Here is a 13495-nt window from a genome sequence, read left to right on the forward strand (position 1 = left end):
AATTTTATAGTTTAAAACAAAAAATTGTGAATATAATTTAATATAACTTAAACAGAACTAAATGTCATTTTTCTTAAAACTAAAATAAACATATAATTTAAATAATCATTCGTTATAATAAAATGTTATATTTTTAACAATGTAGATAATTTTTATGTAATTGAGCTTTATAATTAAAAAGTTGTAAAATAATCGAGTAGAACTGTGGACATATCCAAAATATACAACAATTTGTTACAAATCTGTGAACACTTCTTTAATGACCAAAAGAAAATCTGGGCGATGAAATAACTTCTCAATTCACTGTAACAGATAACAACTATTAACTGTGATGGAAACGAGAGATATATCTATACACTGATTTCAGCCTTTAGCCACCTAGCCACCCACCCATTCCAACAATTTCTTAGTCAGTTAAATTAGAAAAGTCAAATCTTGGCAAGTAAAAGAAAAACGCTTATGATTGTGCTATATATAACAGCGCATAAAAGTGTAATTTCCATTTATTTCGTTAATGAATGACAATAGTAGAACAATAGGTTTTAACATGAATCCTGAATTTGGAGTTTAGGTTTTGGCAAGCAAAGCAGACACTGAAGCGACGAAAGCAGCATTCATGTATGTGGTGGGCTCGGTGTGGGAATAGTCAGATCTTGCATCATTGAAACGGTCATTTGAATCGGGTCCTCCAACAATGGCACCCACATGAGTATTGGGATTTGGATTAGGAGAGTTGTAATAATCTGAGAGACCACCATTGCAACCCACCTTCGCTGGGTGAACTTTTATCGAAGGGATGGATGAGCCTCTGTGATGTAATTGCTTTGGGTATTTGCTGCCAAATCCCACCATGTACGACATCTTCATCGGATTGTTTCCCAGTATGTAGTCCACCTGCAATTCCCACACACATTGATTAAACCCTTTTTTGAATGTCTGAATTTGAGTTGTTTCTGATGAGAGAGTTTCGTGTTCGTGTATATATATACCTGTGTTTTGGCAAAGGCTGTAATTTGAGACGGTGTGAAATGCGCGGAGCCACAATTGATTCCGTTGATGTGATTTCTGTTTAGGATTCTAGAGAAAATGAATAGCACCATGGTCGAGCTCGTGGTATATTGCAAATTGCTACTATCTCTAGTAAACAGAAGACCACCTGAGTCAACAATAAAACTCATTCCATTAATCACATTGCCTAATACTGAGCTATAATAGAAAATTCTATTTAGTCTTTTCTATAAAAATAACCACTTGTTTCAACACGGTATAATATATATGTTTATACCAGGAGTTGTTTTAATCTGTTGAGAGTTGCTTCCTGGCATCACACGACATATAAATGACTCAGCATCGGTCTTAATTTTGCCCAGGTCTTTTTTTCCACCGTAAAATTCCTGGAGAAAGAAATTATAAAGGAAGAGTTATTATCTTTTTTCCTTAATAAAAAATAGGTACTGGTAATTTATTAAATATGTAAGACCTCGGTTAGTAATGTCTGAGCCCCAACAAATTTGTTGTCCCAGCTGAATTCAGACACTGCCTGGCTCCATCCTTGGTTACCTATGATGTAGGTCAGATACCTGCTTTCTCCACTTGCCTTGTACAACCATGCAGCAGCCCATAGCAGTTCATCCTTTTTTATACAAATTACGAAAAATCCCGATGAGTTAATGATTAATGAAAATTTTGTTCTAGTGTTTAAACGTTTCGAGACCAGCATCTTGTACCTGGTAACCTGAGTACGAGCAATAGAATGGGCAAGAACCGGAATAAGAACCTCTGTACTTGTCTGCAAAATCAAACAGCTGCATGCAAAACACCATCATAAACAGTATATTAAAAAACCTTCAAACTGTGCTGTCTGGAAGCACGTCAACATTTCCATGTCATAATAATTATATATTAATAATTGAAAATAAATCGTATATATATCATGATGCATTGCTTACTGTTTTCGCATGGCTTAATAGCGTGGAGGAATACTTGGCATCTATTTTCCTGAATACAATTGAAGCAGCAGAAAGAGCCGCAGCAGACTCAGCTGCGGCTTCAGTCCCTGGAGAATTAGCATCTATCTTATACACTGTCCTTGGTGTATCCATGTCTTCTGGCCTCTCCCAACAATTGTGATCAGCGTTGCCATCTCCAACCTATCACCATTTAAATGTGAACGAGTCAACTATAATTCATGTTATTGCTGCACTTTTTTTCTTCTCAACCACTTCTTACGTGTTTAGGTTTTGATTCAAAATAGCCTATAGGAGTAAAAAGTTTTGATCTTAGAAAAAGGTTTCGTTTACTTTTTATAGCATGTGATTACGATAACAGTGTTCTTGCTAAATATAGAAACAGGCCTGTGTGTAGAGGGTGGTTGGGGAAGTATGGGCTCTGAGTATGAAGTCTGCACCCCAACGGATAGCACTTTGGAGATAACCAAGCTGGTTTACCGAAGATATCTCACTTTCGTACTCAACAGCAGCCCAACTCAATAAGCTCGTAGCAAACGCCATTGGCCATCCAAACTTGACGTTATCACCAGCATCGTAGTATCCTCCGATCAAATTCACCTGCCACAGATGATATATATATAGATGATTAATCAAGATATAAGAAACACTTACATATAAACTATAGTTTATTACAATGTAGGGTTAGTTAGTGATACGTTTTGAAGTTTTCCATCAGAGAGAGCGGAGTCTTCCCTCCACTTCACTCTTTGGTTTGAGGGTAACTTCCCCGAGCGTTGTCCTTCAAAAAACAAAATGGCTTTGCCAAGAGCGTCTGCATAATCATAATTTGGTGAGCCTGAGGAGCTCATCAACTTCCCATCATCATCCATCGTGGCTAATCCATTGTGACTAACCATTGAACTCCACAAGAACACACCAATCAACAACAAATTGTACCCCATGATGTATATATGAGTATCAGCTAAGAACTCGATCTCTTGGTTCGGCTAAACCAGCAAGCTATGGTTCGTATATATAGATGGAAAATGCCTGCGGCATTACCTAACTGCTACATAACTTGATGAAGTGGAGGTGGAATGGGAGATAGAGTGACGTGCAGTAATCAAACTCAGACGGAAGGAGTCACGGAGATATATCTAGGGTTGCCTCATTATAACAAGAGAAATATGTTCCACACCCCATTCCCTCTAAATTTCCGTGTTTGTCATGCATTATTCTTCGTAAGAGACTCCTACGTGATTACCAACATCTCTTTTTGGGGGCTTACCTAAGATTATCAATTTCTTACAGCAAGTGGCGCAATTGATTTGGTGTCTGATTAATAGTATTTTAGATAAGAAAAAGTTAGGCAGCATAAGTGGATATCTGTTTCTTAATTTACTCATCAACGTTTCGCTTTCTTATTGCTCCATTTCATACAGACACACTCATGTTGCGTTCGTTTTGGCATCTCTTTTACATTATTTAATAATATATTTTTTTTTATGAGATTCGTAATCGTAATCGTAACACTTGAATTTCATGTTTCAATGACGATGACCTAATTTTTCAAGAAAACGTTATACATCGGATATATATTAGGATAATTATGATTACGTGTTCTGATATGAAATTACCGGCAAACAGCAGAAAAGTGTAACTAATCCGGTGGGACCAACTTGTTCCGAGAGGCTTAACTTCTTGATTGAGAACAGGACAGTGTTCGGCGATTACTATTTCTGTCCAAACTGATCCTGTTCCCGTATGATTCATGTTCGTCATCTCACATGCATAACATGGCATCTTCGGAGAAATTTTGGTGCAATCTTTTAACGAACGATATAGGCATCATAATTCATCGTTGTTATACTTACCACACATTTCGGCGATACATGTACATAGATTTTTTTTATTCAAGTATGGTGGGACAGATCACTTGTTTCACGGGTTAACACATTCAACGTAAATTAATTAACTGAGAGAAGGGGAGAACAAGAATATCACACCACATGCAAATTATATTGGGATTAACTAACTAACTATTCAGTGTCATATCGCAACTTTGTATAGACTCGCGCAACCAAGACTTAACTTTGTGCTGTGCCATTGAACTTAAGAATGAGAAAATAATTGAAAATAAAGGATATTTATATATATATATATATATATATATATATATATATATAATCTTAAATTGACTTTACTTCTTGAGATGAAGTCAAAGTAATATATGTCCATAAACTAAATATACGTATTCATTTACTGTTGTTCTTAGTGATTCCAGCGTGTGGATCTTGTTGGTCTTAGTAAGATCTAGCGTGTGGATCTTTAGACTAGGGATAAGATTTAAGTAAATTGGAGTTGGAGAATTATGATTTATATTCCTAAAAACGAAAACACGATAAATTTTTCAATAAAATAAAAGTTACGAACAATATTTATTACTGACGAAAATATTTATTTTTTAAACATATAAATTACGTTGATTTTATCTAAAACCTAATTATAAATTATTATTTTCTTGACCTCTAAATTTGTTTTAACGAAAAAAACATACACACAGATGGAAAGAGATATGATAAAACTAGTTTTTTTAAAAATGATAAACCTAAATGGAAGAGAGAAGAGGGAAATTTAATAAAAGATTAAGTTTCTTACAAATAGTTGTCCCGAAACAACACTAGGAATCAGCCAATTTTCAAGCAAACCAATTAATTTACTCCTGTCAAATAAATTATTATTTTAAAATTCGGATTTTTTTTAATCACTCTTTTAGTCTTCGTCATCATTTTCGAAAGATAACTTAACAATAAAAAAAATCTTAGTTCAGGTAAAAATGAAAACATAATTTAAATTAAAATATTAGATTATTTTTAGATATGTAATTCAATTAAACAATATAATTACTATATAATTACATACATAATTTTACTTTTTTATTAATTTAATTTCAATATTGTATTTCTATTAGGAAACAAATAGACCTAGCTTAGATGATTATAGTTTATTGTCTATCTTCTAATTTTGACATTATAATTTTTGAATAGCTATGATATAATTTATTTTTAGTTTTTACAGACTATAATTTAATTTCTAAAGTTAAAAAATGACAAAACGTATTTTTATCTTTACAATTAATTATTATAATATATAAGAATTATGTGTTATATAAAATGTAATCATTATTTTTGGATTTTTTTTTTCAATCTTATGCAAGTCAAGACTGACATAAAATAACTTTTTATAACATATAAACATTTTTTTATTAATGACATTTAACATATATAAAATTAGATAGACACACACGTACATTGTAAAACAAAAATTAGATGCAATTAATTCCTTATACACTATTTGTAATGAAAAATTAATAGTTATGCTATTGGGAAATTGTAAATTGTTCTATTAATAAATAATTTATCTGTTTATATGTTATTTGGATAATTTTTTAAGGACTTGTTAAAGAATTGGGTGCTCAATAAAGCTTTTCTAATAAGTCAGCTCGACTTTACACGGAATAAAATCAAATTGAAGCACTTTTTAATTTTATTTTAGTTTTTAATAATAAAAAAACGAAATAGGCTTAATGATATTCAAATTCAAATAAAATGTTTTTTCACCTGATTTAAAATCTTCCATTAATTTTTGATGACTATATTTGATCAATTTAAATATCAAATTACAAAAAAAAATATTAACTAATAAAATAACTATTATTATAAATAAAATATTATAATTAATATTTAAATTGGTCTAAAATTTAGTTGCCAAAATTTTGACACAAAAAAAATTGTTTATAAATTCGTCATTAAATATTTATTACTAAAATTTTGGCTATTAAAAAATTAATTTTTAACTTAGTCTTTAATTAATTAATGAACACTTTAACAACCAATTATAAATTTTTATTTATAATAGTGTTATTTTAGTAATTAATAACTTTTTTATTTCGTAAATTGATATAGTAACTAATAATTTTTTTTCATTGATTATTTTTTATAAGTTTGCTTGATATAGTGTATTAGAATTAAGGGATATCTTCATTCAATAAACTCTTTTACATCAGGTAAAAACATTAAAATGGTGCGATTTAATTCTTTATTTATCAATACGAGTTAATTTTTAAAAAAATTATAAAAATTGACAAGCTAGATTTAGAAGCACAATTTAATTTATTTAAGATGAAATTAAGCTTATAAACATAATTGAAAACTTAAAGAGGAAAATTAACAAACAAAATGCTAGTTAAAGACATCGACATCTAAGGCAACGAGCATTGCAGTTTCAAGAGCAAATTTGAGAGCTGAAAATACTAACACAAATTGAACACGCGTTATTACGGTGAACTCTAACTGGAATCACGAAAATCAAACCAGAGGAGGAAGATTATGAGTTGGGAACCAACTTAGGAGAAATAGAGTTGAGCTAGCTTGACAAAGAGTAGAGGCCAAACCCTAGCAACAGTTCTAAGGAGAGAAAATGAACTGTTTTTTTGAAAAGTTGACAGAATGAGAGGGTTATGATTGGTTTAGAGATTTTGGACACCCTGTGGATCAACTTTAGGTCCAATAGATTGGGATTTGGGACAGAATTAAATGGGTCTTACAGAAAAATAATTTTGTTTAATTTATTTATTTTTATTTATTTACAATGAAAGTAAACTTATTAATAACCGAAAACTTAAAGAGTAAAATTAAAAAAACAAATGTATATACATCATTTTCTTTATATAGTAATATAGATGATTTTAATGTAAATTACACTAAAGTTGTATATTTAAACATGATTTTAACTGGTTTTTTTGGAAATGTATAATCGAGAACCAACCTTAAGTGGTCTTTGTGGTAAAGTTTTAGAGAAAACTGTAAATATAGTCTCACATTTAGGATTAAAGTATCCCTTCCCTTCTAATATGAAACAAGGTATATACTTCTTCAGTGTTCTTTGGGCATTTGCACTTTGGTATTGCTTGAACCCAGTATTTTTGTTAGGTTCTGCAATTCACTCGTTTTTGTCTGTAGAAATTAATTCTGGAACATAACCAGTTTTTGTGACGAAATGTGTGGTGGCCCACTTAAGCTCCATCCATATTTATAATATAGCCCTATAATTTCAACGTGTCAAGAATATGTTTAATCACAAGTTTAGTGTTTATTGGGGAATCGTATTCTAAATATTATGGATATATGATAAATTATTTGTAAATACAATATGTAATATTATATATTTATATGTATATGTATGGATGATAAAACTTGTAACGAATTGTATAATGGATACTCACATATGTATATTCGTGAACATTAGTTACCGATTAATAGTTATTAATAAATTTTATCTAAATATTTTTTTAAAATTAAATATCTAAATGAAATTATTAATGAAAAAGTCATTAATTAGAAAGAATTATTTTAAATTTAATTTCATATATTTTAATTTTTTTATATTTAAACATGTGAAATTAAAGTTATTGTGGATAAAAAATTAGTATTTTAAAATTTATATCTTTACATAATTTATTTAAATTAAAAAAATCAAATTTATTTGAGTTAATATTTTATTAAGTAATTTGATTTAAATTGTACATAAAAAATATTTTTCTAAATTAAATTTAAATTTTAAGGATTTGCTTTTTAAAAATTTGATTTAAAATTAAAAATATTTAAATAGTAGTTTAAAATATGATTGACACGTAAAAATTTTTAACTGAATTGAATTAGAATAATTATATCCTATAACTTCTAGAGTTTCAGAATACAATATACCAAATTTTAGATCAAAATAAATTTTGATTTTGACTCAAAATTCTAAAATTAAAAATATTTTTAATATATATATATATATACTATTTTATTCAAATTTATTATAAAAAGAAAAGACACAAAATTGTCATGTCCACAACGTATAAATCGAAAGCAAGAAAGAATCAATCCAACGCCGTCATTTTCAGCTTATGCACTTCGCTTTCCCGGTTGATGTGCCATGTCATGGTGAGAGGTTAAAGAGAGGGGGAGCAATCAAACAGGGTATGGAGGAGGAAAAGGGGGAGAGAAGAGAGAGAAAAACAATATATTTGACAACCTATGAAACACATACACCACAACAGGAGACACGTGTAAATTGTAAAAATATAGGATTGACAGGTCCATATATACAAATGATACTTTACGGTCTAAAAAAATATTTTTTTTTTAAATAACTATATCTATTTAAATAGTATATAAATATAAATATAAATAATATATTAATTATTATTTAAAAACTTATGTTAATAAAATTTTCAAATAACTATATTTAAATAATATATAAATATAAATAACATATTAATCAATATTTACATAATTATATTAATAAAAAATTTTAAACAATTTTTTTTTTCAAAAAATATAAATATAAATAATATATTAATTAAAATAATTAAATAATTATATTTAAATAACCATATTTATAAAAATATGTTTTTTGGTAGTTGAACAAAGTGTATTATGAAAAAAGAAGCACTAGACTAGACATTGATAAAGTGTAAATTTGTGATGGATGTAAAACATTGGGTTGGGTTGGAAGTAAAATAAAAAATTAGCATACTAACTAATATAACTAAATTATTAAATTATTTAGAAAAAAAAATTCTTTTTTTTAACTCTTCTTCTTCCTTCGTGTATTTCCATTTCCTATTTACTTTGCGCCCTACAACTCTTCTGGTGTTGGTGTTCACGGTGTCAACTTCCGCGATTAAGATACTTAATTAGTGGGTTTAATTTTTATGTTTGATTGTGAAATAAATTTTAATGTAAAAAAAAAAAACAACCTAATATTTATAATATTATACGAAGAGATCCATTATTTAATACACTCCTATTTTATTTGAAAATATATTTAGAATAATAAAGAATTACTTTAGTGTTACAAGTAAGTGTAAATAAAATTCAACAAAACAGAACAATCTTTTTTTTTTTTATGTTTTTATATAACTAATATTATCTTTTTTTATTAAAAAAGAAAAAGAAAAAGAATTTGTAAAGATTGTTTATGGTTTGGGTGGAAGTAAAGTAAATACGTTAGAGAGAGGGAGAAGTAAAGCAAGGAATGAATGAAGAGAAGGGTCTAGAAGAACACTCCCTGCTTAGAAATAACACTGTGGAACACACGTCAACGAGCACACTCCAAATCGAAATGGCGAAAGAACTTGAGAAGAAAGCGAAGGAAGCATTCTTCGACGACGACTTCGCTCTCGCCGTCGATTTCTATTCCGAAGCCATAAAACTAGATCCAAACGACGCTCATCTCTTCGCTGACCGAGCACAAGCCCATATTAAGCTCAACGCTTTCACTGGTTCATACCCTCACTTTCCCTCTCTCTTTTCGCTTCATTAATTTTACTTTCACTCTCTCTCTTACTCAAACGTATTTGTTTCCATCGCCAGAAGCAGTTTCCGATGCCAACAACGCCATCCAGTTAAACCCTTCCTTGTCCAAGGCCTATATTCGCAAAGGGTTTACTCCTTTTCTCTTTCAATAATTTATATACAAATTCAAACATTCTCATAATTTTCACATTGAATCAGCGTATCTATGTTTCTATGCCTCTTAGTTGCTGTTGCTATTTATTTTTGCAGGACCGCTTGTATGAAGCTAGAAGAATATCACACTGCCAAGGTAGCACTTCAAAACGGTGCCGCTTTTGCGCCAGATGATTTAAGATTCTCCAAGTTGATTCAAGAATGCGATCGCTTTATTTCAGGTGACCACACATTACACTTACTCTTTTTTTAGGTTTGAACTGTGTGTGCCGATATACAGTGACTGATTATTGACATTGGATGAATCAGTTTAACTTTAGTAGTAATTGACCTTTTTATCGTATCCAATGATTGTGATTTTTTTGTTGTTGTTAGATTTATAGATAGTAGATAGTGAAGTGCGAAATTCTCATTTGTTTTGGATGGTATAATGAGTGGGTGGTACTAATATAACAGTTTTTTGTAATTGAGAAATTATGCTTCTCTTCATTTGATATATTATATCTCTTCATTTATCAGAGGAATCAAATGGTCTTGTTAGCACCTTATCGTCAAATGGTTCCCACTTGAGCATTAGGAATGACGGGGTGGCCAAAGAAGCTGAGGAAGACAGTTTGGTATCCCAAATCAAGGAAGTCACAATAAACAGACCAAAATACAGGTTCTCGCTGTTTTATTTTTCTATCATCCATGCTGTTATTTTTTACATTATTAAGTTCTATACAAAAAATATAACCACCATCACGAGTCTCTACTCCCATCAAATCCGTTAATAATTCTACCTGATATAAGAATCAAAAACATTTTATATGGTATTTTATGGTTTTTTAATCCTATTATTACTAGGTTCGTATTTTAATTAAGCTTATTATGTATATCATAAAACAATATTTAATCAAAAAGCCTCCTGGGATGGTGTTTCTTTAATGATTATTTCGTCTAAAAAAATGCTTATCAAGCGTGGGGTCTAGGAGTATGGGGAATGTTAATATCATGCTACTATCTAATAAACTTCCAATAATTTGTTCTTTTGGCATGGTGTCTCTCGTGTTGTATCTATGGATATTTCATTGTATGCTGAAATTTCTTTCTCAATAACTGATAATCTGTTGATTATGCTGAACCAGACATGAATACTACCAAAAGCCAGAAGAAGTGGTTGTGACAATATTTGCAAAAGGAATATCAGCAAAGGATTTGGTTGTTGACTTCGGTGAACAGATTGTAGGTTTATATAATGGGTGCTTAGTATTTCCCCTGTACCGCTGCTTTATTTCTTCATGTTTTTCATATATAACTCTCCAGATAACTTGAAGTACTTGAACATTACAGCTTAGTGTAACTATTGATGTTCCTGGGCAAGATGCCTATCGTTTCCAACCTCGATTGTTTGGGAAGGTAACTGATTTATATTAATAGTTTACTTGTCTATACTTGATGATTTTCTATCTTTTTAGATATCACATAAAATAGATACCGTTTTCTTACAGTGCCATGACAAAAAGATCCTGCTTTATCTACCTTGAGGTTTTGTTCTTATTTCACCAGTAAATAGACCCTGAATAACTGACAGCATTAGTGAAGCAATTTTTTTTGTTTGGTGGGATCTGAGGGGCCTCTGATAATATTCCTCTTGTTTTTATCTAGATTTGTTTTGGAATACTTCAATTATAGAATTTAAATGGATTCATTTGGAATGAATTAATATTATTTTAAATAAACTTGGTACATTAATGTATGTACTGATGAAATTTTGAATTCTTTCATTTTGAATATTCCAAACACAAAAGATGGCTAAATAATCATTATAGCAGTCACCATACAGCTATTTTGACCCCTTGGGCTTCCACCATAGGCAATTTATGTACAGAGGCCCGTTATGGTGGTACTGTTTGCCACAATGACATGTTTATTTGGTTGAATTTTGGCCATCTGCTATTGATAACCTCACAAATACTCAATTATGTTACTTGGTGGAATAATGATTTTATTCCATAAATTTATCTTCTTTTTACTAGCAAGGCGTTCTATTCCTTTCTTTTGTTGAATTATTTTATGTATATTTGAATATTACTCTATTATTCAGGATGAAAGTCTAGGGGATGTGGGCTGGTGGTAGTTTAATATCTGTGTTTGTTTATCAGGGGACAGCTACTTGATTTTATTTTTCTAATTTTAAAATAAGCTATGTATTGCTTGGGCAAATAGCAAATAAATATTCAAATTCATTATTGATTTCGTACCTTTTCCTTTTGCTTGAGCAAATCAGATAATACCCAACAACTGCAAAGTTGTGGTATTGTCAACCAAAATTGAAATTCGTCTTGCAAAAGCTGAAGCTATTAATTGGACATCTCTGGAATATAGCAAGGATACACTACCTACTAAAATAAGCATGCCTATAGGTGAGATGACTATTTATATATTTGATCCTTTTCTGATACATTTGTGTCCTTCTAATTGTTAATTGGATAATTGAGAATGTAACTTGAGGCAATTACTTTCCTGATGGTGAGCTAGCTTACTCCCGCTGTTAATCCATGCAGTTCAATCTCAAAGGCCTTCATACCCATCATCAAAAGCAAGGACAAAAGATTGGGATAAGTTGGAAGCTCTAGTGAAAAAAGAGGTTAGGAAGCTATCCCTTTTCTCCCTTCGGGATAATTTAGGCTTAATTTTTAGATGCTCCATATAATTTCAATTTCAACTTTTACCAGTTTCCCATGGCTTAAGATAAAGCAATTAGCTTTCTTTATGTGATTGTTACATCGACAAAAAATAGTTTTATGTTGGCAGAATTGACTAATTGTGGCACCCTCTTAGTTGATGTGATGGTAGTTTTACTGATGTGGATTACCTTGAAGACATTGAAATCGTGTGTTTCAATTCCTTACCAGCAATGAGAATCCAAATCATGACATGCTGATGGATGAGTGTAGATTTTAATGTGAAAACTTCAGATTTTAAATTGTACATGGACCAAATTCAGATGTTTTGTTTAGCTGGAAGACCTGAATTAAACCTACGTCGTATTTGGATAATGAAAAATTAGAAGAGTGTAAATCTAGATCAAACAGAATGTGTACCTCATCATGTAAGACAACGATATTGACAAAATTGTGGCCTGCCTTTCAGGAGAAAGAAGAAAAGCTTGATGGTGATGCTGGTTTGAATAAATTGTTCCGTGATATTTACCAGAATGCAGATGAGGACATGAGGAGAGCAATGAGCAAGTCTTTCGTAAGATATCCATTCTGTGCATGCTTTGTTATTCACGTGTTTTATTTCCCCCGATTTCGGTTAGTTTTATCTTAAACCATTAACATCTGCTCCCTTTTTTTTTAACTGCTTTGTTTTTGTAGGTGGAGTCAAATGGAACAGTGCTATCAACCGATTGGAAAGAAGTGGGATCAAAGAAGGTAGAAGGCAGTCCTCCAGATGGCTTGGAGCTGAAAAAATGGGAGTATTAATTGGCTACTCAAATATCCATATAACCTTATGCTTCTGGGAGTTCAGGTTGTAATCAGTTATCATTGTTAATGCTGTTTCATTTGTGTAAGAGAAATTATTTTTGTGGGAGAACAACTCAATTTGCTTTTGCTGTAGGAGTGGATTTTATTTTCTTGGTATATGTTCGTATGATGTCGGATTTCAAGTTTTTATCTTTTTATGAATCAAATATTGGAAAATTAAGTTTGAAAGGATGAGTTTTAGCAAAGATGCTCCTTATAAAAGTTCAAAATTTGATTTGTTGACGGAGCTTCGTCATATTAGAATTTTGGACATATTAAATTAATCTTTTAAATGGTGTGATCTGAAAAGTAAATTATTATAACCTAAAAAGTTGAAATTTGATGTCAAACTGAACATTGAATAAAAAATAATCGTATATGGATGCAACACAACTAGAATTTGGGCAGTTATTGAATCTCATCGGCCTAAAAAAATGGTTGTAGGGATCAAGAAATTTAATTTAATTTGTTCATAAACAAGAGTAATGCAGAAGAATGACAGTAATAATGTACT

The 13495-nt window shown here is 30.7% G+C and overlaps 2 protein-coding genes across 2 annotated transcripts; one reads left to right on the plus strand and one right to left on the minus strand.

The window, feature by feature from the left end:
- Positions 1-302: 302 nt before the first annotated feature.
- GH9B15 (glycosyl hydrolase 9B15) lies at positions 303-2964 on the minus strand. Its single transcript, XM_028057581.2, has 8 exons — positions 2666-2964; positions 2355-2567; positions 1950-2150; positions 1728-1805; positions 1481-1633; positions 1286-1394; positions 990-1156; positions 303-894 (listed from the first exon to the last, which is right to left on the minus strand). Exons 1-8 carry the CDS (start codon positions 2909-2911, stop codon positions 568-570), a joined length of 1494 nt encoding a protein of 497 aa, XP_027913382.1. The 5' UTR covers positions 2912-2964; the 3' UTR covers positions 303-567.
- A 6041-nt stretch (positions 2965-9005) lies between these two features.
- On the plus strand, positions 9006-13170 carry LOC114174080 (protein SGT1 homolog A-like). Its single transcript, XM_028058827.2, has 10 exons — positions 9006-9282; positions 9374-9443; positions 9566-9690; positions 9989-10130; positions 10597-10693; positions 10802-10867; positions 11739-11874; positions 12016-12098; positions 12605-12709; positions 12832-13170. The coding sequence occupies exons 1-10, from the start codon at positions 9036-9038 to the stop codon at positions 12937-12939; spliced, it is 1179 nt and encodes a 392-aa protein (XP_027914628.1). The 5' UTR covers positions 9006-9035; the 3' UTR covers positions 12940-13170.
- Positions 13171-13495: the final 325 nt, after the last annotated feature.

This window comes from Vigna unguiculata, chromosome 2 (genome assembly GCF_037176805.1).
Source record: "Vigna unguiculata cultivar grain cowpea cultivar isolate G323 ecotype 2 chromosome 2, ASM3717680v1, whole genome shotgun sequence".
Lineage (NCBI taxonomy): Eukaryota > Viridiplantae > Streptophyta > Magnoliopsida > Fabales > Fabaceae > Vigna > Vigna unguiculata.

Coding starts and splice junctions, on each gene's coding strand:
- GH9B15 (XM_028057581.2), bottom strand. CDS start 2,911: ATGGGGTACAATTTGTTGTTGATTGGTGTGTTCTTGTGGAGTTCAATG. Junction 2,568..2,665: donor CTGATGGAAAACTTCAAAAC/GTATCACTAACT, acceptor CATCTGTGGCAG/GTGAATTTGATCGGAGGATA. Junction 1,157..1,285: donor ACAGATTAAAACAACTCCTG/GTATAAACATAT, acceptor TTGTTGACTCAG/GTGGTCTTCTGTTTACTAGA.
- LOC114174080 (XM_028058827.2), top strand. CDS start 9,036: ATGAATGAAGAGAAGGGTCTAGAAGAACACTCCCTGCTTAGAAATAAC. Junction 10,131..10,596: donor ATAAACAGACCAAAATACAG/GTTCTCGCTGTT, acceptor ATGCTGAACCAG/ACATGAATACTACCAAAAGC. Junction 11,875..12,015: donor TAAAATAAGCATGCCTATAG/GTGAGATGACTA, acceptor TAATCCATGCAG/TTCAATCTCAAAGGCCTTCA.